We start from the raw sequence: 25,852 nt of genomic DNA, 5'->3' as shown, positions 1-25,852 counted from the left end.
GAGCCGGGATTAGAACCCAGGTCCTTTGACTCGCAGGCCCGTGCTCTTTCTTCTAGGCCACACAGTTTCCCCTTTCCTGCTGAGCAAACACACCCTCTTCTGCTGAGCAAACACACCCTTCTGAGAGCTCCCAATAGCTCCATGTGCCAGGGTTTGTGGTTGGGCTCAGGAGGCCACAGGGGGTTCCCAACCACAAACCCTAGACCTCAGAAAGAAGAAGTAATCCAGATGTGTGGTCTGGCATTTCAAAACCAAACCCGTAGCCATACCTCAGAGGCCTGCATCCAGCGACAAATTTATCCAGCGAGGGGCTGGGCCTGAATATCCCAGTTATCCAGATAAATCAGCCTCCAAGATATACTTTGATCTTTCCTATCTGGGAATCTCCGGTGGACCACTGAGCTAGCCATATCATTCAGATTTACGGAGCATTTAAGGCCTTCGTTTTATGGGTAAGTTGTAGTGGAAGATACTTGTTAAGCCATTCTCATTAGCATCTTTGAGGAGGGCTGCAGATGGCTTTGCTATAGTGGCATCCTGGCCAACCATTTTGAATGTTAGAGGAAAAGAGCAGAGCATGACTGGAGAGAGAGAGAGAGAGGAACCCACAGTGCTCCAGTGACTCCTTTGCCCATTTGACACTCCCAGCCTCCAGGATTCCACATAGTAGTAAATGATGAAATTGCCCAACTGGAGCCCCATCAAGAATGCCTCAGCTTCAGACTCCACTCTAGATCAACCCAGGGGTCACATTCATGAGCTCTGAGTTTCATCCCTCGTATTCACTTCCTCCTTTCTGTTCTTTGAAAAAAGTGTGTGTGCCGTGCTGGACAGAACTGGGGAAATATTTGAGTAAAAATCATGAACTGGTACGTCAAATGCTGCTCTCATGGGAGGGATTAAAAATGATGGTTTAGAAAGCAGAGATTCATGCAGGAATTTTTATTTTCATCCTTCTCCATCTCTGCCTCCCTCCAACATGCCACAAATGGAGATTTTCTTTGAATCAGTGAATCTACTCTGGTCAGACTAGAAGTAAAGCCAGCAGAGGGGTGGCCATCCATCCTCCAGACCAGGAGAGAGCCGGTGGCAGGTCTGTAGGAAGGAAATTTACCTCAACTCAACTCTCTTGGCCCCCTGATCCTCTGTCAATCTCACACCACCACCTCCCAGGCATGGATCACCTCCACAGTATACTTCTTCCACTCATGTCCTGGTGGAAATCCAGGCATCAGACTGAGTTTGCTCACTTCGAAGTTGTCCTTAAAAGGCTCTATTCTCTGTTTCACTCAGCAGCACTACTTCTCCTCCCTCTTTGATTCCGATGCCCATTGCCTTTAGCAACAATTCCAGACTTTCAAAGTCCCTTCTGCTTCCTTCTTTCCCTTCTCTTGCCCCTGATGACTTCGCCAACTATTTTGTAGATGAAATGGAAACCATTAGGTTTGAGCTAAACCACCCCGAACGTGGCCTAGTGGATAGAACACGGGGCTGGGAGTCAGAGGTCATGGGGTCATATCCCAGCTCCGCCAATTGTTAATTGTTGGGTAAGTCACTTAACTTCTCTGGGCCTCAGTTACCTCATCTATAAAATGGGGATTAAGACTGTGAGCCCCACGTGGGACAGGGACTGCATCCAACCCAATTTGCTTGCATCCACCCCAGCACTTGGTACATTGCCTGACACATAGTTTAACAAATACCACAACTATTATTACCTCCCCAGCTACCTCTTACCCAGATCATTTTTCTACAGAAATGTTCAGGACATGTCACCCTACTTCTCAAAAAACTCCAGTGGTTGCCCATCCACCTCTGCATCAGACAAAAACTCCTCACCATTGGCTTTAAAGAATTCTATCACCTTGCTCCCTCCTACCTCACCTCGCTACTCTCCTATTACAAACCATCCCACACACTTCACTCCTCTCATGCTAGCCTCCTCACTGTGCCTCAATCTCACCTATCTCACTGTCAACCCCTTGCCCTCATCCTGCCTCTGGCCTGAAATGCCCTCCCTCCTCAAATCCAACAGATAATTACTCTCCCCCCTTTTAAAGCCTTATTAAAGGCACATCTCCTCCAGGAGGCCTTCCCTGACTAAACCCTCCTTTCCTCTTCTCCCACTTGCTTCTGCACCACCCTGACTTGCTCCCTTTGTTCTTCCCCCCTTCTAACCCCACAGCACTTATGTAGATATCTGTAATTTATTTATTTATATTAATGTCTATCTCTCCCCCTCTAGACTATAAACTCACTGTGGGCAGGGAATGTGTATGTTTACTGTTGTATTGTACTCTCCCAAGTGCTTAGTACAGTGCTCTGCACTCAGTAAGTGCTCAATAAATATGATTGAACGAATGACCTGACATCCTCCTTCTGTGGTTGCATCTTGGAGCCAGTCACTCCTCTGCTATGCCATGCCATTGAGGCAAGCTGAACCACCTACTAACCACCCACTTGGTATAATAATAATAATAATAATAATGATGATGATGATAATAATAATAATAATAAAAAAAATAATAATGGCATTTTGTTAAGTGCTTACTATGTGTGAAGCACTGTTCTAAGTGCAAATGGTTCTTCCAAACATTCTGGTGTCATTACTGAAGACAGAACCTGTATGGGCACAGACAGGGCTGTATGGACCATTAGTCCGTCCCATTAATGGCTATGTCTTTATGCTCATATATAAAATAGAAAGCTACACATTTATTAAAAAGTGTGGGCACCATAAGAGCACCAATGGTGGAAATTTACAAGCAAATATTTTCAGCAATACACCCAAGAATAGTTCTATGGGATAATAATAATAATGATGGCATTTGTTAAGAGCTTACTGTGTGCAAAGCACTATTCTAAGCGCTGGGGGTGGGGAATACAAGGTGAAATACGATTGAATGAATAAGGTTGTCCCACGTAGGGCTCACAGTCTTAATCCCCATTTTACAGATGAGGTAACAGGCTCAGAGAAGTTAAGTGACTTGCCCAAGGTCATACAGCAGATGTGGTGAAGCCGGGATTAGAACCCATGACCTCTGACTCCCAAGCCCGTGCTCTTTCCACTGAGCCATGCTGCTTCCCGGCCCTTGTCTCATTCCGGCCTGACTACTGCATGAGTCTCCTCCTTGCTATCTCTGTCTCCAGTCCCTCCTCTCTCTAGTCCATACTTCAGGATGCTGGTCAGATCTTTATTCTAAAGTATTCTGAACACTCCTGCCCACTCTGCCAAAACCTTCAACGGTTGCTCACTCATCTGTGCAATATGCAGAAACACCTGATATTGTTTTAACACACTCAATTTAACTGTCTATCTCCTTATTTATCCATTCTCTTGTCCCGCTACACCTCAGCTCCAAGTCTTTACACCTCTCAAGCTGGCTTACTCACTGTGTCTTCTTCTTAAGCTTTCCTGCCGTGACCTCTTGCTCACATCCTCTTTCACGCTTGGAATTCCCTCCCCTTTTTCCATTTGATAGTCCACATTTCACCCTGAAATCGCTTCTGAGATTACATCTCCTCCAAGAGGTCTTCCCCAGCTGACTTCTAATCCTCTCACTTTATATTCTTCCGAACTGCAATTTCAGGACTTTTGTAACACATAAGCATGTAAGAACTCAGAAGCCCCTAAAGTACTGACACATCTTTATACTTACTCTCTCCTACCTGTAATTTATATTACTGTTTGCCTCTCCAACTAGATTGTAAGCTCCTTGAGGGGAGGAATCATGTCTACTAACACTATTGTACTCTCCCAGACACTTAGTATAGTATTCTAAACACAGTAGGTACTCAGGGAATACTACTGATTGTTGATTGAGCTGGAAATAGCCCAGAACTAGGTTATTTTCTTAGAGTATGAGAGAGCACACATTCACCAGAAAGAGTATGTTGTCTGAGCAGAGGTCTCATGGGGTGGAAGAGGAAATATTATTATTATTATCATTAATAATAACAGCAATAGTATTTAAGCACCAACTATATTGCTAAGCAATATATTAAGCATTGGAGTAGGTACACTACAATCATATCTTATCTGTCCCACATGAGAGCTCACAGCCTAAGCAGGAGGAAGAACAGGTATTTAATCAACATTTTACAGATGAGGAAATGGTGGCACAGAGAAGTCTAGTAACTTGCCCAAGGTCACACAGCAAGGCCCAGAGAAGGTTGTGTTGGGTTAAAACAGAGGCAGATTGGGAGGGGGCAATGTGAGGGGTAAGGTGGACTGGACTGTGGGCGGGGCAGTGTTTGCTGGTTAGTGGTGGGAGTCAGAAGGCAAATGTTAGATCACTAACTGCCAAAGTTTATAGAACAAGCATTTATATAAGAACCACTAGCAGAGAGGGAACTAAATTCTTCTCTTCCTGTTAAAAACACCACATTGGCCTAGGCTTGATCTACCTGCCAAAAGAACCCACACATCTAAGCAGGATGAGGAGAAGTCTAAAGAAAGAGAGGTGGGGTTAGGGGGTCAAAGAAAGGGGACAGAGAGGGAGAGAAGAAACAGGCAGGGAGCCCCGCCTGTTCATCCAGTCCTCGGATTCTCAGGCCCATGCTCTTTCTTCTAGACTATGAGCAAGGAAAACTTTGAATTCTACTCTGTCTTCCAAATTGTTGGCAACCCCACCTAATTTAGTGCCATTTAAAATATGTGATGAGCATGCTCAGTTCTTACACTCAGGTCACCAGGCAAGATGTTAACTAGAACCACTCCTAGACTTGATCCCTTTGAAATAGCATGCACTAATTCCCTTCCCTCCTAACCCTCCTGTCCCTCAGGCTGATGATGAATCATTGATAATCATTGCCTTGGCTTGCCAGTGAGGATGCCAGGTGGAATGGAATCCAAAGCCTTTCTTTAGACCTAGAAGGATGGGTTACATCTACCTTGTTTACATCTCTATCATAAAACTAGATGTAAATGGTCCAAATTTACTGGCTTCTCATGAGGCCATGTGATTTCTTATTGTTATCCTCCTTGGAAAGAGGGAGAAACCATGGCACAGAGAGGTTAAGCAACCTGTCCCAGGTCACCCAGCCAGCTGGTGATATAGCTGGGGATGAAAACACAGCACTTTGAACTCTGAGGTTCATTTTCTAACTGGAGTTTATTCAAACCATCTCACTTGTCAGTGACGAGATGTGGAGACCCTCGGACACCGGCAAGTAGCCAACTGAGTTGGATCACATCCTGCTAGGGACCATATCTCTGTGAAATGGGGTGACTGGTCCTATCACTGTCCATTTTCTTGTGACTCAGACCCGGGCCGCCTTCTCGTCTACGGAGGGGATACGTGAACCTCAGCCACCACTTTGAGAATGGAGAAGGAGATCACAGAAATGCACCCAAGGAAACCCTTGGGCTTCTTCATGTCAAGATCCATCTAAATCACACTAAAGCTCCACCCACACCAGCTATTTTTGCAGACCTTACACTGTTCCCACATCTTGGCTCCGGCCCCAGGAACCCTATCCTGTTGAGGGAAAATGGAGAGAGAAGACATATAAAGTCAAACAATTGAACTAGAAAGAGAGTGAGGGGGGCGGGAGGGGAAGGGACAGAGAGAGAGACAAAGGAGAGATGATGCAAATATACCTAGACCGAGAAGAGAGAGCAGAGGAAATGGTAGAAGCCGCCAAGGATATACTCTTAGGGTCAGGAAAAGGCTTAGGCTGTGAAGAAGAGCTGGGAGCAGCAAGCACTCTGCAGAGGACACAGTAAAAAGCACCAAAGCATGGACACGTGAAATACGCCAGGATCAAAACCAGGACATCTGGAACCCAAGCCCCAAGTCAGTCTGGACCCTAAAGGGAGGCAGCAATGGCATCGGCCACACATTGATTTTTCTGGCTCAGCATCTTGGCTGGGGGGCCCAACCTAGCACACCCCTGCAGCTTACAGGACCTGCAGACCTGCCTGGGTGAAAGGGAAAGAGGAAAGAGAAAAGAGGTCAGACTGCACGAAGCCCTGGAAAGAAGGTCTGTTAGGTTGCTCCGAGATCTGGGAGGCGGCACTGGAGCTTGTCTCCTGGAAAAAAAACTGACCTGTGAAGGTTAGAAGGAGCAGCGTGGGAGGGGAGCAAAATGGGGGTTTCCCTCCCATTGGATCAGGTCAGCTTAGGGCTGGGTCCCAGGAGAAGGAATTGGAGAGCAGTCAGGGGCTCGAGCAGAGAGCCCTCCCAAAGCTCCTGGATAGTGGGTGATCCAGTCTGTGGATTTCCAAGGATCTCCTTCTTTCAGATATGTAACATAGGGGCAGTTCAGGGAAAGGTTTGGTGGGTTGGAGGAGGTGAGCTAATGACAAAAATGGCTTTGGGAACACTAGTGAATTTCAGCTCTCTGGTTGACCAGGAGCCCCCAACACCCGGGGCAAAGCCAGGCTGAGCCTGCTGCCACCCCAGCTCTTTTCTAGTTCTTCAGACCTGAGGGGCAGTGGTCCCCTTTTCCTCTTGCAGCAGGCAGATCAAGCTCATTCCAGAAATCAGTATGGACCACACAGACCAGAGCCCCTGTCCCAGGAGCATTACCTTTGGAGTGAGGGCGACAGGGAGTCGTCGGGACTGGAGAAAGAGGTGGAGGCCGGAGGTGACGTCAGATGGACTGCATTGGGAGTGGCAGTAGCGGGCAGATGGGTGGAAGCAGCTGACATGGGAGCGGAGGCAGAGCTGGTGGACACTGGAGCATGCTCGACAGGGGTACTGATTAGAATTAGAATTAAATAAGACAGAGAAGGGGCTTGAGAAAAAGGTGGTGCACACTTTCAGAAGGTCCAAAAACCAACACGATTGTGCCCCTGAGGTGGGCTAGGGACAAGAAAAGGACATTAGTTATGCAAACGATGGGGGGAATAAGAACACTGGAGGGGCCTGAAGAAACCAACTGGCCCAGTCCCCTGCCTCCAAAGCAGCGTGGTCAAGTGGGACCATCCGGTCATATTGGTGCAGCTGCCAACAAAACAGTCGCAATCATCGATATTCTTTCTCCTGTTTCATTTGTTTGTATTTTGCCAGATACTGTACCTTCCATTTACAATCGGTACTGATTGGTCTTATTTTAAGAGAGGTCAACCACCAAAATACTCTGAAGGATGCTGTTTCCTTTCTTTCTCAGCACCCTTCCTTTGCAATGAACTGGTTTAACCACCCTAGACAGACAGATGCCTGCTCTGTTTGGAGAGACTGGAGATTTTTTGTACAGACTTAGACTTTGCACTTGTACTCAGTTCCACCTTAAGAGAAGATGTTAAAGACAGGGCTTCTCAAAGGGGATCAGCACTTTAGAAAGTGTTCTCTTTATGGAGGGGCACATGTGGAGCTCAGAAGTTCACTTCCCTGGGAAAAGGGCATAACTGGGCACTTTTCTCTCCTCCTCACTGCGAGGGTGGGGAAGGGAGCTATGAGGGAGAGTAGACACTAGAAAGCATAGAAGAAAGGAAGAGAGATGGGGAAAAAAATCAAGAAATGATCACATGAAAGAGCTAAGTGCTTTAGAGGAGCACAGGCAGATACTTGTCTTAGGGCAGAACTAGAGAAACGACTGTGTGGACCCTAAATAGAATGGGTAAGGTGTTGGTTTTCTCCATTACTTGAGTCTGCGTTCTCATCTCACTGATCCCTTAAACCAGGATGAGAGTATGGGATAAGAACAGAGGCTTGATTCCTATCTGGCTGCTTTCCCTGTCACCCTGGGAAAGTTCAGTGATCTGGCCCCATGAGTCGATTGATTCCACTCTCACCAATGGAATGAGCTCTTCCTACAGAAAAGCTATGGCAGATATGAACCCCTCGTCTTTCAGTATTATGAAAAATGTCTGAAGTTATACCAGCAAGGAACTCTCAAGGTGGTCTATTGGGAGGTTGCAAATTTACCTGCTCCATTCCCACCCAGTCACACACACACACACACACACACACACACACACACACGCACTTACATTTACACACTCACAGACTTCTGCTGACAGTCCCTTTGCCACGTCCATGCCTTCAACCCAAACTGGACACAGTCTCGCCCCTGTTGACAAGATGATTCACACCCCAATCTTGTCCTGGAAACCTTGACCAGGAGTGGGCAGCCTCTCTAAATCTTTGGTTCATTCATTCAATCGTATTTATTGAGCGCTTACTGTGCGCAGAGCACTGTACTAAGCGCTTGGGAAGTACAAGTTGGCAACATCTAGAGACGGTCCCTACCCAACAGTGGGCTCACAGTCTAGAAGGGGGAGACGGACAACAAAACAAAACATATTAACCAAATAAAATAAATAGAATAAATATGTACAAGTAAAATAGAGTAATAAATTCATATATTCAATCGTATTTATTGAGCGCTTACTGTGCGCGGAGCACTGTACTAAGCGCTTGGGAAGTACAAGTTGGCAACATAGAGAGACGGTCCCTACCCAACGGCGGGCTCACAGTCTAGAAGGGGGAGACGGAAGACAAAACAAAACATATTAACAAAACAAAATAAATAGAATAAATATGTACAAGTAAAATAGAGTGATAAATTCATTCATTCAATCGTATTTACTGAGCGCTTACAACATCTAGAGACGGTCCCTACCCAACAGTGGGCTCACAGGGAGACGGACAACAAAACAAAACATATTAACAAAATACAATAAATAGAATAAATATGTACAAGTAAAATAGAGTAATAAATTCATTCATTCATTCAATCGTATTTACTGAGTGCTTACTGTGCGCGGAACACAGAGGTATTCCTGTAGCCTGAGGCTTCTGCATTTCTGCTTTCATATTAGCAAACCTAGAAACTGTTTGCCTTTAAGTTCCCTACCCATTTTTCTTTTCCATTTTAAACGATTTCCACTGCTTCAGCTCAAATGCTTCCTAAACTTCTAAAAGACCAGGAAGAGTCTTCAGTCTTCTTAATAATGATAATAATAATAATTACAATAATAATTATGGCACTTGCTATGCACTTACTATGTGCCAAGCACTGTTCTTAAGTGCTGGAGTAGATACAAGGTAATCAGGTTGTCCCATGTGGAGCTCACAGTTTTAATCCCCATTTTACAGATGAGGTAACTGAGGCACAGAGAAGTTAAGGGGTTTGCCCAAGGTCACACAGCAGACAAGTGGCAGATCTGCGATTAGCAACCATGTCCTCTGACGCTTAAGCCCAATCTCTTTCCATTAAGTCATGCTGCTTCCTCTGAGCAACTAAAGCCAACACAAAGATGGGAAGGACAGTGAATTGTCTTAGACATTGAGACAGTGGTCCTCAGGGCCCAACAGGCTCCTAGACTGTAAGTTCCTGTCTACCAACTCTATTGTATTGTAATCAATCAGTCAATCATATTTATTGAGCATTTATTATTTACAGAGCACTGTATTAAGTGCTTGGGAGAGTACAATATAGCAGACAAGTTCCCTGCCCACAATGAGCTTACAGTCTAGAGGGGCTTTCCCTAGTGCTTAGTACAGTGTTCTGCACAGAGTAAGCACTCAATAACTGATTGATTGATTACTTTGTTTGAAAGGCAATGGGAGCCGAATCATTTAACTGCCATGTTTAGCTTCAGGAGAAGCCATTCCTGTGAAGAGTTTAGGCCCCGCAGTGAGATGCACCAGGCAGGACTGTCACAGGGAGGCAGCTGCCGTTGCCCAGGAACTTTCCCACGGTAGTATGTCCCACTCTGCTCCATCTACTGATCAGGGAGAAATCCAGTACAGGACCCCTGGAGGTTAGAGGTCCAGGCCAGAGAGGTCTAAGAAGCAGAATTCCAGTCCTGGCAAGGAGCTCTGCTTTTCGGGCTTCCCTCTATTCCCTAATCCAAAGCTGTCCCCGGGAAAATGCCCTTTTCCAGAGCCCATTTGCTGTGCCGACTCTGACACCTGGCAGGCCCAAGTGAAAGAAGTGCAAATGAGGTTTCTTGGGGCTTCCTGTTGCTCTTTCTGAAAATGGCTATGAGCCTTTCCTCTTCCTTCCCCGGCTTTCCCCGTGATCTTGGCTCTAGGCTGTGTGAACTTGAGCAAGTCACTTCACTTCTCTGGGCCTCAGTTTCCTCTTCCATAAAACGGGGATTGAGACTGTGAGCCCCATGTGGGACAGGGACTGTGTCCAACCGGATTTGCTTATATCCATTCCAGTGTTTAGTACAGTGCCTAGCATATAATAAGAGCTTAACAAATACCACAGTTATTATTATTATTAGGATTCTTTCTGGCTGACATCAGGCCAACAGTCTCTTTTCCCAGAGGGAGAGGAGAGCCTGGTCAGCTTGCTTTGGGTCCCAATGGGAAGCAAGGGGACCCTAACCCAACAGTGCTATTCCTTGACATGGTGAGCTTGAGTCTCACTTTGCAGGTTCAGAACTGAAGATAATGGCACAGATCTTGGCATGGGGCCTTGAGAAAAGGAACCAATAGAAAGAACAATAAAATACAGTCACCAAAGAACGACAGCCCCAAGGCAGGGAACGGGTTGATTAAGCTACCGTGGGCTTTCCAAAGCAGCCCTGCAACTCTGGATTTTATGAGTATTCAGGTTTTTTTCCTGAAACTTCACCCAGATCACTGCACTGAAGATTCTCATTTTACTACAAATGAAACAGAAGCTAGAGAGGCTAAGGGGAACCAAACCTGTGAATGGAAGAAATTGGAGGAGTCACACACTCAAAGACCCATTCTCACAGCCTCTAGTTTGTCGATGCCTCGGGTCCCTGGAGGTTCAGCAAGGGAAAAGGAGATTGTAAGCTCCTTTTTTTCAATCAGTGGGTGTTTACCATGTGCAGATTGGAAGAGTGCAATACAGCAGAGTTGGTATACATTTTTCTGCCCACATTTTCTCCCACTAGAGCTCACAGTCTCGAGGGAGAGACAATCGTCAAAACAAACCACGGATACATATGTGAATGCTGCGAGGCTGAGTGTGGGGTGAATAACTAGTACTTACAGGTGCAGATTCAATAAACACGTAGTATAGTGCAAGTGCTTAGTACAGTGCTCTGCACACAGTAAATACTCAATAAATATGATTGAATGAATGAATGAAAGTGCATAGATGACACAGAAGGAAGAGGGAATAGGGGAAAAGAGGGTTTAATTGGGGAAGACCTCTTGGAGATGTGATTTTATTAATATTTTGAAGATAGACTGGTGATCTGTTGTATGGGAAGGGGGAGGGCATTCCAAGTCAGAGGGGGGATGTGGGTGAGGGTAGGCAATGAGATAGATGAGATCGAGTACAGTGAGTAAGTTGGGTTAGAAGAGCCAAGTGTGCATCCTGGTTTGCAATAGGAATCACCAAGATAAAGTAGGAAGGGGCAAGGTGATTGAGCATTTTAAAGCCAATGTTAAGGAGCTTCTCTTTGATGAGGAAGTGGATGGGCAACCACTAGAGGTTTTTGAGGGGTGGGAAGATGTGGATTACTTTTAAGAAAAATGATTTGGGTGGCAGAATGAAGTATAGACTCAAGTGGGGAGAGGCAACAGGCAGAGCAATTAGCAAGAGGGCTGATGCAGGAGTCAAGGCAGAACATGATAAGTGCTTGGATCTGCATGGCAGCAGTTTGGATGGAGAGGAAATGGTGGATTATAGCAATGTTTAGGAGGTAGAACTGAAAGGATTTGGCGACAGATTGAATACGTGGGTTGAATGAGAGAAATGAATCAAGGATAAATGCCAATGTTATGGGCTTGTGGGCAGGCATCAGGTCTATCCACGCTATTGCATTGCACTCTTTAAAGCACTTAGTACAGTGTTTTGCACACAGGAAATGCTCAATCAATACCATTGATTGATTGAATGCTTCCTTGCTGATAAGCCTTCCCTGAATCCAGGTCCATTCTCGATGGGTTGCTGTCAACTCCCTGGCAAACAACAAAAAATCTATAGTTCATCTTGCTTTAAACAAACCCCAGTGACCCAGCCCCATTAATGTTTCAAGTGGGGAATACTACTAGTAATAACTGTGGTATTCGTTAACTGTTTATTTTGTTCCAAGCACTGTACTAAGCCCTGGGAAAGGTACAAGATAATGAGGCCAGACTCACTCCCTGTCCCAAATGGGGCTTAGTCTAATTATTTAATTCTAGATAGTCGCCTGACACATACAAAGATCTGGATGAAGAAAAAAAAACCCGGTTCTTGCAAATGCTCTTGATTCAACCACAAATCCCCAAATAGTTGTGAATCTGCTCACAAAGTAAGGTAATCAGGGGGTCAGACATCAGAGCCCTTTCAGGAGGGTGGGTAGGTGGGAAAAAAAGGGACACAGCAAATGTTACCTGTTTCTTGCTGATGTAGCCAGCCGTCCCTTGCCTCTGCGAAAGGAGGGTACAAAGTGAAAACAGCCAGTGGAAACATAGGGGGTAAGGCAGGTGTGGGGCAGGGAGGGGAAGAAGGAGGAGAAACATGAGGAATTGGAACAGAAGGCCGCAGCAGTGCCAGGACAGATGCTTGGTTGCCAAAGTCTTTTCTGAGTTGGGCCTAGGGAGCTTTGACTAGAAATCCTCCAGATCCATTGTTCTGAGACCCTTAGTTTGAGAGTGCACTGGGCGTTTTGCCCAGCCACAATTCCAAGGACTTCCCTTTAGCTCTGGTGGGCAAATCTCTTGACTACCATATCCCACGTGCTTTCTGATTTCCTCTTTCCCCAGTCGACCGGCAAAAGTCACAGAAAAAACAACCAATCTTCACCAAAGCAGTCTCCTGTGCAAAACTCTGGGGGAGAGGTAGAGAAAGCCCTTTGTCCCATGGCTTACAGCAATAGGGAGTGTTAGGAGCCTGATGGGTCTGAAAGCAGAAGCAGCTCCGCCTAGTTGGGCTTTAATTGGTTGAGGCTAAAGACTGATTCTGCAGGGGGAAAAAAAACTATTTTCACTGGAGATGGCAGTACCAATCACACATGCTTTTTAAAGGCAGAGTTGATTGAGCTTTACTTTCTGGATTGGTTTGTGGCCATGCAGTCATGGATTCTTGTCCATGGACACCCTTGACTGTCTTGGGCATCTGCTTGACCGCTATTGCCTGCACATGCTGGGGACTCTGGGCTCCTCCCCCTCCTGCTGTCAGCCTGTAGGTCTGGGCTCTGAAGACGGCCGTGAAGCTTCAAGGATGGCAGCAGATGGTGGGGCTGGGCAGAGGGGCTGGAAAACTTTCTAGATGTCCAGGGCAATCAGGCCAATGACAGACAGTCCACATGACTCCAAGATGGAACCACTGGGCAAAGCAGACTCGAGGGAGCTAGTGGGATTTATCACACTAGAATGAAAGCTTCTTGAGGGATCACATCTCCTAATTCTGTTTTACTCTCTCAAGCACTGCCTAAAGTATTCAGTTCACACTATTGATTGATCGCCACGACAGGTGGAGAGTAATGGGATGTACTGCCACAGGCAAGGCCTGCCCACACAGTACTCTTTCCCCTAATGTCAGTGGGCTGTTGAGAGTTAGGGTTGCCCCTTGCAGGCCAGGGAAAAAATGGATATTTCAATTCCCCACATCCTTTTCCAAAACATGCTTGCTCATGAAAGCCTAGCCACGGGTCCTGTAAGGGCATTGACTATCTGAGGGAACAAGTGGACTGAAAAAGTGTCTTATTACTCAATCAATCAACGGTAGTTATCGAGTGCTTACTGTGTGTAGAGCACTCTACTAAGCAGTTGGGAGGGTGTAATTCATTCATTCATTCAATGGTATTTATTGAGCACTTACTGTGTGCAGAGCACTGTACTAAGCACTTGGGAAGTCAAGTCATGTAACAGAATTGGTAGACACGTTCCCTGCTCATAATGAGCTTACAGTCTCTGTTCCCTCTGATTTTGGCCCATTTCCCCAGTCATTTATCCAGGGTTTGCTGGTGGTGGGCTCCTTGGGGAATGTAAATGGAGCAGGCCAGTTCCTGTCTAGGAGCTAAAGGGGAAGCTCTCTCTTGGGTACCCCAGAGACAAGTAGGGTGTGGAACGGTCAGCCACTGAGGTGACCCATGGGCCGGTTATCCCTGGGCAACTTCAGCCTACGCAGATCAGTCCCTGGTACAAGCCCCCTTCCCAGGTAGAAATCCTCAGCTCACGTTTGTAAAGCAATTCACATCCTAAGTCAATCGATGGAGGTGGCCCTCATCGCTCACACTCAACCCTATCCTCTGCCCAGGGCTGTGGTAGCTGAGAGGGAAAGTGGCTCGGTTCCATTGACCAATGCAACGGCTTTGATCCCACTGTTCGTCTGCAGCTGTCTTGGACCATCGGCCAGGATCGAGAGTCTGTTGTCCACGTGGCTCCCCAGCCTGCCCTGGGTTTGGGGGTGACCCCTCTCTTGTTCCATGAGGCTGCTGGGAGCTGGCAAGTGGAAAGCGGAATTCTGTGACGGCCCCCATTTCCCAGACAATGAGGATCAACCAAACAGCATCTGGAAACTGCGACCCCACGGGGTGTGTGGTTTGAGTGTGACACAGATCGGGGTGGGAGTGGGGGAGTAGATCACACACACACACACACGCGCGCGCGCACACACACACACACACACACACACACGCAAGAGTCTGTGCCGAAAGGGGAGACATCAACAGAGTATACCAAGAACCAAGAGACCATGCAGGACTGGAGAGACATTAAAAGAAACACACACCACAAAACACGCTCACTGCTGGAGAAGTAGGAAGCTGGTTTATTTCCAAGGTAGCCACTGTGTGTGTGGACACAGCCCCATATCCAGATCAAGAGGCAAGCAGCAATAAGCCACTACAGTTGGCATGAGCCCCTCAGCCCCACCACCTTCCCGCTCAGTGCAGCAGCAGCCAGGAGCCCTCTTGCTGATGTGCGTGTCAAAGAGGGCGCACTAAAGGGGCATCGGGGGAGTCCCAGGGATGGAGACAGAGAATGTGGGGTGGGGTGGAAAGAAATGAGGCCATCGGGCAAAGCAGGGAAAAAGACAGGTCCAAAACCCAAGAGGGGCTTTGATCTGGAGGCGAGCAGCTGTAGGAAGGTTGATGTAGAGCCGGTCTGTGGCCTTAGGCCGTCAGTGTGGAAGGCTCGCTCCCTCTTTCCTGACTTGAAGATGAGCAATGACTGGCTGGTTGCCTTCCCCGGCTTCCTACGGTCATGAGCTCAGGAGTGGGTGGTCTCTACTGCCCCAGAGGCCCAGCCTGCCTGTGGCAGTGCTGAGCCAGTCACCGTAAGGACTCAACACCACACCATGGTAAGGATTCTACATGACATTGGATAGGTTGATTTAATACGTCCCATGGCCCTCACCAGAAACTTGGGAGATGCTTCCCACCAACCTAATGAAAAACATCCTCTGAACTGAGCCAAGGTCCAGGCCACTCCATTCCACCTGCCTCAGAACTCAGGGCTGCTGCCAACGGCCCAAGGTTTAGACGGAAATCTTACGCTAAATTTGGTCTCCAGGAAGTACTCTCCTTAGTAGTTTGCAGGCCTCTGAGATTGGTACTCTGGACATGGGCTGGGGGAGGGCTTTTGACGGGGAAAAGAAAATCCTGATCTAGCAAGCACAGTCGGTAGGTTGTGTTAGTGAATGATGTTGTTACTGAGAACACCCCGGATTTGTGTGACTTCCTATGGGCTCTGGCCTCGGTGGAACAGAAATGCTCTGTCCCCAATGAAATGGTAAATATAGATCAGGGCCAGGGCTGGTGGCCCAGTTACATTGTCATGGGACCCAGACTCACTTGGGGCTAGCATCTGGGGAGTGGACTGAGCATGGCGTGTGGGCCCTGGACCAACCCTGGCACTACCCAGCTCCATCTAGATCTACCTCCCTCCAGAAGGTCCTCAATATATCACCTCGGCACACGTGTGCTTAGGGCCTGCTGGATGGTGGTGTCCACTGGCCTCAGGGGAGTTAATGCTGTCCACTGGCCTCCGGGGGGTTAATGCTTGGGAGCAGCAATGTGGGGATGAAACATCCAGCAATGTGGGGATGAAACATCTTCCCAGAACCATGGGGAGGGAAAAAGAGACCATAGGCCTTGGTAGACACTAACTATGGGGGAGTTTACTCCCCAACAAAGGAGGAACAATGGAGCTCACTCTAGTGCTAAGTTCCTAAGAACATGGCCACCACTCTGCGATGGATTCAGGTCACCCCAGCCTCTATGACTGCAGACTTTCTGGCCAAGCCAAGTGGTCACAGGGGCCCATAGGGCCCCAAATTCAGCCAAGATACTGGGATGATCTTGAGGGCTAATGCTCATTTGGGCAGGGGTGGACTTAAAGTTCTTCTCCTTCACACCCACTATGCAGCTCCTACTGGCTCTAAACCAATGTGCCACTCTCCTGCTTGGGTCTTCTGCCTGGCTCTGGGTGACTACTTTGGCTCTGAACCAGTTAGAGCAACACAGTAGAAATGAAGGGACTTCCGCTCTTCAAACCATTCCCTTTGGCTCTCAAGTTTCTCTCAAGGATTTCCCAATAAAAACTTCAGCACCAGTCTGGCCCTAGTCCAAAAAGCCACAGATAACTCCTCTCTCTCTCTCTGCCCCCTCTGTTTCTCTCCCCCAATGCACTCCCTGGAAGAGCATTAACTTGGCAATTGCCTTTCCCAGGTTTTTGTGTATTTGTGACCCCCTGTCACAAGTACCCAGGCCTAGCCTCAGTAAGCAATGATAACCCTCAGGAAGAAAACAGAAGTAGAGTAAGGCTGTCTTCTTCTAGCCTCAACGAAGTGTCCCAGTGAGGGAAAAGAGAGAGAGATAGAGAATGAGAGAGAGAGAGTGAGGGAGAGAGAAAGAACAAACACTACAGAACTGCGACAGATTCACAAGCAGGGTTCACAGTTCGAGCTGAACTGAGGGAAGCCACTTATGGGAACTGGGAAGCCAGTGCCCAGGTGCAGAGACCAGGGAAAGCGAGGGATCTTGTCCCTGGCTTGCAGGTGGGGAACTTCTCAGTGAGGTGGCTTGGCTCAAGCACTTGTTCCAGCAGGCTCTGTTGCCCCAGGGGCTACTGGAATTTCCGCCTGCCCAGGACTGCTTTAACCAACACCCCCTTCTGAAGGGAGAAGCTACTGGAGGGGAAAAGGTCTAGGCAAGTCAATGGCAGGAGCTCAGAGGTGGGTACTGGTCACTTTCCTTAACAACTATCTCAGTCACCACCTGGTAATTAGGAAGAGGTGGAAGATATGATCAAGTCACAAGAATCTCCAAGGTCCCTGAACTTGGATTCAGGGAAAATGAACTGAGCCAAAGAGGCCTGGAAGGAAACCCTGATCACCTGGGAGTTGGTGTAACCATAAGGCCAGTTACCAGGGAGACACTGAGACTGTACTCCACAACACCTGGGAGACAGTGTAACTGTACTCCTGGTAAACAGGAGAATGGTACAACCATATTCCAGATGACTTAGGATATGAAGTATCCTTTACAGCTGGTTATTAGGGAGACGGTTCGATCCCACTCCAGATTACTTGGGACATGTACATGGGAATGGGACATCTTACCCCTGGTTACCCGAGAGTTGGACATATCTCTACCTCAGATTACCTGGGAGATTGCATACCCTTACTCTGAAGCCTGCAGATACCCAACATAGTCTGCTCCCAGGGTTTTCCCAGTCCTACTCTCCTCACATTCAAGCTTGGATGTTGAAATTTCCTGAAAACCTGTTCACCCTCAACCAAGACTTGAATGTCCCAGGAGCTCTGTCCCACCTTCTCCCGGAAGGAGGACAAGGGTCTTGGAGGAGGACTGGAGCAGACCCCACCAGGAAACTTTACGGGCAGAGATGCTGGTTAGTCACCCTCATGTTCCTGGGATGGGAACCCCGAAGCCTGTCAATTTCACTCAGCTTGCTCAACAGTGAATTGTATCAGGCAAGTCTGGTAGCATCCTGGTCCTAGCCTTGAATCTGCCATCTTGGCAAAACTGAAGGCCCATCTTTCAGATCCACTGCATTCCAGAAGCCCTGAAGTGAGATTCTGACCTAGGATCAAGGTGACCCGGACTTTCCTTGGTCATTCACTCAGCCATAGTTCCCCTTTCCGTGTCCCTTTCCTCAGCCTCAGCTCCCTTCTCTTCCACCAAGTTTTCCTGCTTGCATATTGCTCATCCACGATGCCCATCCAGTGCTCAGAAAGTGTCCAGCCTGGGGGCCTTGCCCAAGGTGGGCTCCCAGCTCTCAGCTGGGTCCTATGTCCTCACCAAAAAGCCTGGCTGGGCTGTAACTAGGCAGGGCTCCTACTGTGGCTTCTAGGGGAAGCAGCGTGGCTCAGTGGAAAGAGCCCGGGCTTCGGAGTCAGAGGCCATGGGTTCAAATCCCGGCTCTGCCAATTGTCAGCTGGGTGACTTGGGGCAAGTCACTTCACTTCTCTGTGTCTGTGCCTCAGTTCCCTCATCTGTAAAACGGGGATTAAGACTGTGAGCCCCCCATGGGACAACCTGATCACCTTGTAACCTCCCCAGCACTTAGAACAGTGCTTTGCACATAGTAAGCGCTTAATAAATGCCATTGTTATTATTATTATTATTAGTTATGGAGGGCTAAAAGTCCAGCCTCAGAGGTGATGTGCCAGCTAGAATGAAATGAGCCAAGGACCTCCTTCTCTTGCTATTTCTCTCTCTCTGTTTCTTTTTCTCCCCCCACTCCTCATTATTTTTGTCTCCCTCTCTTTTTCTCTCCCTCTCCATCTCTTTCCCTTGCTATTTCTCTCTTTCTTTCCCTCTCCCACTCTCTCTCCATCTCTCTCCCTCCCTTTCTCTCTCTCTCTCAAGAAGGCACTACTATGACCATCAGCATTTGCCTGGGCTTCTGGCTAAAGCTGCCCCTGTCTGCCCTGGGCCTTTTTCGCACAGGTCACTGCAGTTCCCCCACTAGCAAGAGGATCCATAAATTTCTTGGGTGGGCCAGGGTTGGGGGAAGTGTAAGAAAAGGGGATCCTGCTTGGATGTCCCTCCTCCTTCCAGGACCTCCAGCTTTGTGGCAGGAAGATGAGTGCTCAAGTCTCCACACACAAGCTCATGCCGGTCACCGCATGCGCCACATGCTGTCAGTAGTCCTGCTGCAAGCCCCAAAGGGGTAAGAGGCCAAGATTGGCAGGTGGGAGAGGCAAAGGGGAGACAGTCTCTCCATGGAGGGCAGGGAAGGGGTTAGTAGTGATCAAACAGGACTCAGCCTACAGCCGAAAGTGAGCACTTCCCTGGGCTGCAGCCAGACAAGCAGATTTACCTGGAGGCATGACTGCTGGAACTGCCTTGGCTGGATCTTCGTTAAATACTCAAGGACGTGCGGGGGGCTGGGTTTGGTGGCGTGGAAGGGGCAGGGCCCAGCTGGTTTGATTAGCACACTCTGGGTTCCTCCATCTCTCTCTGTGCGGGACAGTGGCTTGGGGAGAGGGACCTCGGCCACTGTAACCTGAGACCTAGGGACCAAGGCTTCCAGAGCTACAGGCCCAGCAAATTGGGTCACCTCTATTAAAACAGGAGGGAAGCGAGGCCTGGCCAGACTCCCAAACAAACACTTACAGGCAGCCGGCTCCTTCCCTGCCCAGCTACCTAGCTGCCCAGTCCCTGTTTTCTGCCTCTCACTACCCTCAGGTTCCTACCCCAGGCCTTGAGGAAGTGCTCCAGAAACCCAGTATGACAAGCATGGAGGGGAAACTAGCCCAGCCTACAAGCTACCACATCCTCTTCTCAGCTCCAAGGCCCAGCAAGAAGATGAACATGAGTAACAAAGGAAAGCCAGGCCCAGCTGGATGGAGAAACCTCAACTTGCCTGATGTAGTGCAAAGACTATTTCCAAGGGCAGTTCCATATCTCAATTCTAAAAAAGCAGCTGCCTCTCCTGCCCCTCAGATACACTCGTCTCTGCAACCGAGCAAGTGGAGAATTCACGCAAACCATTTGGGCCCATCAGAGAAGGCATTGAGAACTGGAGGAGTCTGGGCCTGAGCTGCAGAGTCCAACAGGAGAAGCCTCTCTGCCTTCTAGACCAGCTGACAATTCTCTTGATTGTCAATGACTCCAGAGCCACCAAGGGTTAGAGGAGTGTCCCGGATGCGGAGACCACAGGGACACTGGGGCACAGATCAGAGAGGTGGAAGTAGTCCAGTCCTGTATAGCTTCACTGTCACCCTAAAGCAGCTTCCTTGGATCGTCAAAGAAAGCTCCCACCAAGCGCTCCCCACCTCCTTGGGAGCCACCCCGAACCTGCTTGTCCAGACCAAGGTCAGAAGAGCTACCATCACAATCAAAAATCAATCACCAAGGGAAAGAGGAAGTGAACTAGGCCTGATTGTAATATTCCTCCCAGTTTGAGGGGAGGGGGAATGGGTGTTTGTTCCATTTTGTTGGCTAGCTCGAGGCTTTTGTCCAGCCTGGTTGTAAACCTTTGGAGACTGAGTACATAGAGAATCCCATGACTGACCACTGGACCAAACACTGCTTTAACCAGTGGGAAGAAATACATTAAATCCATTCCCCTAGGAAGCTGGGTAGTCAAAAACATGTAAAGATTCCAAGGGGTTTGGGATTTAGATGCACAGGCATGCATTCTCTTATGGGTCACTAAGGGGTAAGTTGAGGGAGATGAATGGTCCATCTCTAAGGACGAGGGTTAGTACCCAGGAGGGCAACCCTGCCACTGCTCCTTCTAGCATCCTAAGGCCAGGATTGGGGACAGAGCCCCCTGGGCTGATAGATTACAGGTTCGTCCCAGTAATGGCAGGGTCATGGACATGTGGCCAAGCCCTAGGAACTGGTGAAAAAGGTCTCCTCCCTTCCTTTTCCTCATAGGCTTTGACATCTTCTCCTTTCCATACTGAAGCTCTAGTGCAAAACAGGCACAGCATGACTGGATAGGTTTTCAAATTCTTTTTTTATTTCAGAAGAAACATGCTGCTATGTACAGAAGAAAAAAGGGTGTTGAAGCAAAGCGAGAGCAGAACAGAGAGGGGAGCACTCGGGGCTGAAACTTAAACCACTGTGGAAAATCCCAGGACCAGTCATCTCTGGCTCGACTACCCTTTGGAGCCCTGAACCTCCTCTAACAAAAACCCTATCTCCCTAGATTTCCACTCCCATTCCCTGAGCTGCTCTACCCAACCTGGGCCTTTTGGATTTCTGGCTCCAAAAGGAAATGTCTGGGACCTTGTCCGACATTCCAGAAAAATAATCCCAGGTCACTTGTCCAGTCCTTGATCCGAGGCAATTGTTCATCTCTAGGAAAATGACCATATGCACAGACTTGGCAAACTTCAGGCTACCTTCAGAAGACCTTCGTGTCAGATTATCCAATTTTTACTGCAGTAACGCTCCTCAAAGAAAAGCTGACCCTAGAATGCATCCTATTTTCTTTCTTTAGGCATGTACAGTAGTAAATATGTCTTTCCTCCCGGCTATAGTTTAAGATTATATTTGATTTAGCAGCAGATAAACAGCAATCCAGTGTACAATCAGCAACATTTGCTTGAAGGGGTGGTTTGGGTGGTGGTGGTGGTGGAGGACTACTAGCTAGCAACCGAAAACAGTGATCTCATAACTTAGATATAGAAGAGTGCTTGCTCTGCTTAAACTCTCAGCACAGCATAGAATTCTCTAGCATCACCATAGGTATTGCCTTCAGGTGTTTTGGAGGGTTTCCAAATGGGTTTTTAGCTAATTAACATTAAGAATTTGCGCAGAAAGGCCATGATGCCATTTCCGCAATTTGGCAAAACGAGGGCTGTTACGTTCCGTTTCAAACCTTTCCCTGTGGCACGGAGAGAGAGACAGAGACAGAGAGAGAGGAAAAGGGAAGGAGAGAGAGAGAGAGAAAGAGAGGGAGAGAGGAGGAAGAAAGGGGTTAAAGAATGTGTCCACCACTCCCTTCCTGTATATCTAGCTGTTGATTCGATTTAGTTTGGCATCCAAGAGCACCCCAAAGGGGCCGATGGCAGCTCTAGAAGGTTCATCAGACTCCTGCTGGAGGGGTGGGTGCTGACTATGGGGTAAAGGACTTTGGGGGAAATGACCAGGCAAATTCTACTCCCCTCTTTCCCATCAGACTCCGATCTGGGTGAGGGCCAGGCCTGGGGAATCATATTGGCCCAGACCAGTCATGTCAGGTATGGCTTGGAAGAACTCTGAGAATTCCTCAGTGTTCTAGCCCCACCCTGGAGGTTTGGGTACTCCACAGGGCAGGCTTGGGGGCTCCAACCGTGGGCTAACCTACAATGCATTTGAACCCTGGGTCATTCCCAGAACTTTGCTAGCTTTCACAGTGAGTAGGATTGGGCATGCCCACCAAAGACCCTCTCTAGTTGGGATGCCGTTATTAGCTTCATTGACGGGCAACACTGTCCGCCTGGGGAACTCCATCAGATTCTGCAGATAGTACAGTGCTAAGCGCTTAGTACAGTGCTAAGCGCTTAGTACAGTGCTCTGCACCCAGTAAGCGCTCAATAAATACGATTGATTGATTGATTGTTATGTAGCGTGGGCCCTCAGATCAGATGGATTGGAAAGGACGGGTTGGGTATCCGATTGTATTGGATTGGCTTGGCTGGATTGGCTCATCTGATTGGATTGGCTGGATGGATCAGCTGGTTGGATTGGTGGTCCGATTGGTTGGGTTAGACAGGGCTGCTTTTTGCTAGGGTCTTTGCTAGGGCATTATCCTCAACTCATCTCTCTCTTTCAACCCATATATTCAACCTGTCATCAAATTCTGTTATTCAACCTGTCATCAAAATCTGTGGGTTCAACCTTCACGACATCACTAAAATTCAGTTTTTCCTCTCCACCCAAATTGCTACCACATTAATCCAAGCATGTTAATTCCTTCTCGATTACTGCATCAGCCTCCTTGCTGACCTCCCTGCCTCCTATCTCTCCTCACTTCAGTCCACACTTCACTCTGCTGCCCAGATCATTTTTCTACAAAACTGTTCAGTCCCTGTTTCTCCACTACTCAAGTACCTCCAGTGGTTGTTCAGCCACCTCTGCATCAGACCGGCACTCCTTACTGCTGGCTTTAAAGCCAACACTCTCCAAGGTCACCAATGACCTCTTCCTAGCATAAGCGATTAGGGATTACTCTGTCCTAATGCTTCTTGATCTCAGTGTTCTGCCTTGGACACTGTGGACCATTCTCTTCCTTTTGAAAGGCTTTCAGACCACAGTTTTGCCAACAAGGTACTTCTGCTTCTCGACTGGTTCCCCCTCCACCTCTCGGTTCCTGACTATGGGTATTCTGCAAGACTCTATTCTGGGCCCCCTATTCTATTCTCACTCTACATTCCCTCTCTTGAGGAGCTCATTCACTCACTTGGCTTTAACTACCACCTCTATGTACATGTCCTCCACATCTACCTCTCCAGTCATGATCTCTCCTTTAATAAAAAAAACCAGCATTTTATCCTGACTCCAGGATGTATCCATGTGATGTCCTGTCAACACCTCAAATGCAATATGTCCAGTGAGAAGCAGCCTGGTATAATGGATAAAGCACAGGCCTGGAAGACAGAAAGATGTGGGTTCTAATCCCAGCTCTGCCATTTGCCTGCTACGTGACCTTGGGCAAGTAACTTAACTTCCCTGTGTCTCAGTTACCCTATATGGAAAATGGAGATTAAGACTTTGAGCTCCATATGGGGCATGAACTGTGTGTCCAAACTGATTGTCTATCTACCCCAGCCCTTAGTACAGTGCTTGGCACAGGGTAAGCGCTTAGCAAATACCATAAAAAATGTCCAAATAATGTCCATATTGTCTCTCTCAAAACTAGTTCTTCTCCTAACTTTCCTATCTCTGTTGGCAACACCACCATCTTCCCTATCCCAGAAGTTCAAAATCTTGGCGTTGTCTTTGCCTCCACACTCTTTTTTAGTTCTTACATTCAGTCAACTATGAAATCTTGTCGATTTTGCCTCCATTTTATCTCCTGGATCTGCCTCTTCCTCTCCACTCAAACAGCTACCGCGCTGGTTCAGGTTCTGGTCATATCACAGTTGAACTACTCCATCAGCTTCCTTGTTGCTCTCCCTGCCTCTGGCCTTTCCCCACTATAGTCCACACTCTATGCCCGTGCTACGACATGAATCATCTTTTCGCAGAGTCACGGGGCACATGCCTCTCTACTCAAAAGACCTTCATTAGTTATTTATCTCTCACAGAATCAAGTCCTTACCACTTGCCCCTCCGCCAAGCTAGCTCTCTTCCTCCCTTCAAGGCCCTGCTGAGAGCTCACCTCCTCCAGGAGGCCTTCCCAGACTGAGCCCCTTCCTTCCTCTCCCCCTCGTCCCCCTCTCCATCCCCCCATCTTACCTCCTTCCCTTCCCCACAGCACCTGTATATATGTATATATGGTTGTACATATTTATTACTCTATTTATTTATTTATTTATTTATTTTACTTGTACATTTCTATCCTATTTATTTTATTTTGTTGGTATGTTTGGTTCTGTTCTCTGTCTCCCCCTTTTAGACTGTGAGCCCACCGTTGGGTAGGGACTGTCTCTATGTGTTGCCAATTTGTACTTCCCAAGTGCTTAGTACAGTGCTCTGCACATAGTAAGCGCTCAATAAATACGACTGATTGATTGATTGGGTTGAAAACTCTGTACCAGCTGTCTCCGTTATTTCCATATATAAATATATAGATATTTATCTATATACATGTACACACACATATATATATATATCTATGTAAATATATATGAATATACATCTATAGCTACACACACACACACACACATATATATATGATATATGGGCTCTCTTCACCACCATACTCCCCTCACATTCTTCATCCTTCCCAAGCTCATCTTCCAACTTTCTGACTCTCGACTCTCCCACTTCCAAGGCCTAGCTCATGACGATGCTTCTCCAACCAGGAACTCCCTTTCCTCCCAACTCTGCTTCACCACAGCTCATCCCATCTTTAAAGTACCTCTAAATTCCCAGCTCTTCCCATCTTTAAAGTACGTCTAAATTCCCATTTCTTCCACCAAAGAGCAGCATGAGGTGTGGGTCTAAGATAAGTTCCAGGTCTGAGCTGAAATAGTGGAAGGAACGTAGTGCATGTATGGAAAGACAGGAGTTCAGAACAAGACCCTGAATATCTAAGATTCAGCGGGCCAGAGAGGTTGAAGACACATCTGCTGCCATGCCCCAGTCCACCCACAAAGAGGTTCAGGAAGAAGTCCCCAGATTTAATTAACAAAAGCAGCCCTGCACCCATGGATGGGAACCAAATGAACATAACACTTGAATCGTAGAGTTAGAAACTCCACTTTTCCCAACTGAGTCATTCATGGAGATGCTCTTTGTGCCATACCAGCTCTCTCACTACAGCCTTTAGCCACATCCAGGGACCTTTCCAATCCATGGTTCCCACCTTCTCCATAATCCAGTGGTTTGGGCACCTCCCCTGAACCTGGGTCCCCAACATTGCTCTTTAGATTGACTGCTGCTAGACAAGGACTAAGCCAGTAGCCTTGAAGAGTTTAGTGGTTTTTGAGTAAATGAGTTAGAATGGTTCCTTCCAAACGGAGGGAAAATTAGCTTTTTTCAAAAACACTGATTCAGATTACTGCTGTTACGGAGCATTAGGAATTGGTTATCTGTAATGAGAGGGCCTCAGAGTCGGCTTCATGGTGCCTACCTTGATCTCCTCAGAGCTTCTTCATCAGGGTCTTGCACTGAGGAGGGAAAAATAATTCAGTTACCACTGGCTACATTGGGTCCCTGGCCCAAATCCCCTAGCAAATGTAATGGAAAGTCCACCTCCGTGGCTTTGGGGAATCCAGATTTTCTAGAGAATTTGGATTGGGATTTAGGGTTCCCAGTTTGGTCTGAGGAGTGAGGGAGTGGAGGAATAGGAAAGGTGGGGAGGGAGGGGGATTAGAGGCTGCTGTTGTACAACTTTCTCCACCAACAAGAGGA

General features: G+C 47.7%; 1 protein-coding gene across 2 annotated transcripts in view; it reads right to left on the bottom strand.

Moving 5' to 3' along the window:
• The window catches only part of LDB3 (LIM domain binding 3), a 148,635-nt gene that overhangs the window by 42,643 nt on the left and 80,140 nt on the right, over positions 1 to 25,852 (bottom strand). Inside the window, exons 9-11 of one of the 2 annotated variants that reach the window (XM_038743480.1) lie at positions 25,572 to 25,608; positions 6,534 to 6,704; positions 5,603 to 5,710 (exon numbers count right to left, since the gene is read on the bottom strand). In XM_038743480.1, the coding sequence (XP_038599408.1) occupies positions 5,603 to 5,710; positions 6,534 to 6,704; positions 25,572 to 25,608 (316 nt within the window). Of the gene's footprint in view, positions 1 to 5,602; positions 5,711 to 6,533; positions 6,705 to 20,785; positions 21,678 to 25,571; positions 25,609 to 25,852 lie in introns of those variants that run through there. The other variant, XM_038743479.1, reaches the window with a different exon arrangement.

This window comes from Tachyglossus aculeatus, chromosome 3 (assembly GCF_015852505.1).
Source record: "Tachyglossus aculeatus isolate mTacAcu1 chromosome 3, mTacAcu1.pri, whole genome shotgun sequence".
NCBI lineage: Eukaryota > Metazoa > Chordata > Mammalia > Monotremata > Tachyglossidae > Tachyglossus > Tachyglossus aculeatus.
The sequence above is the reverse complement of the archived record's forward strand: the minus strand, read 5'-3'. Positions and strand labels throughout refer to the sequence as shown.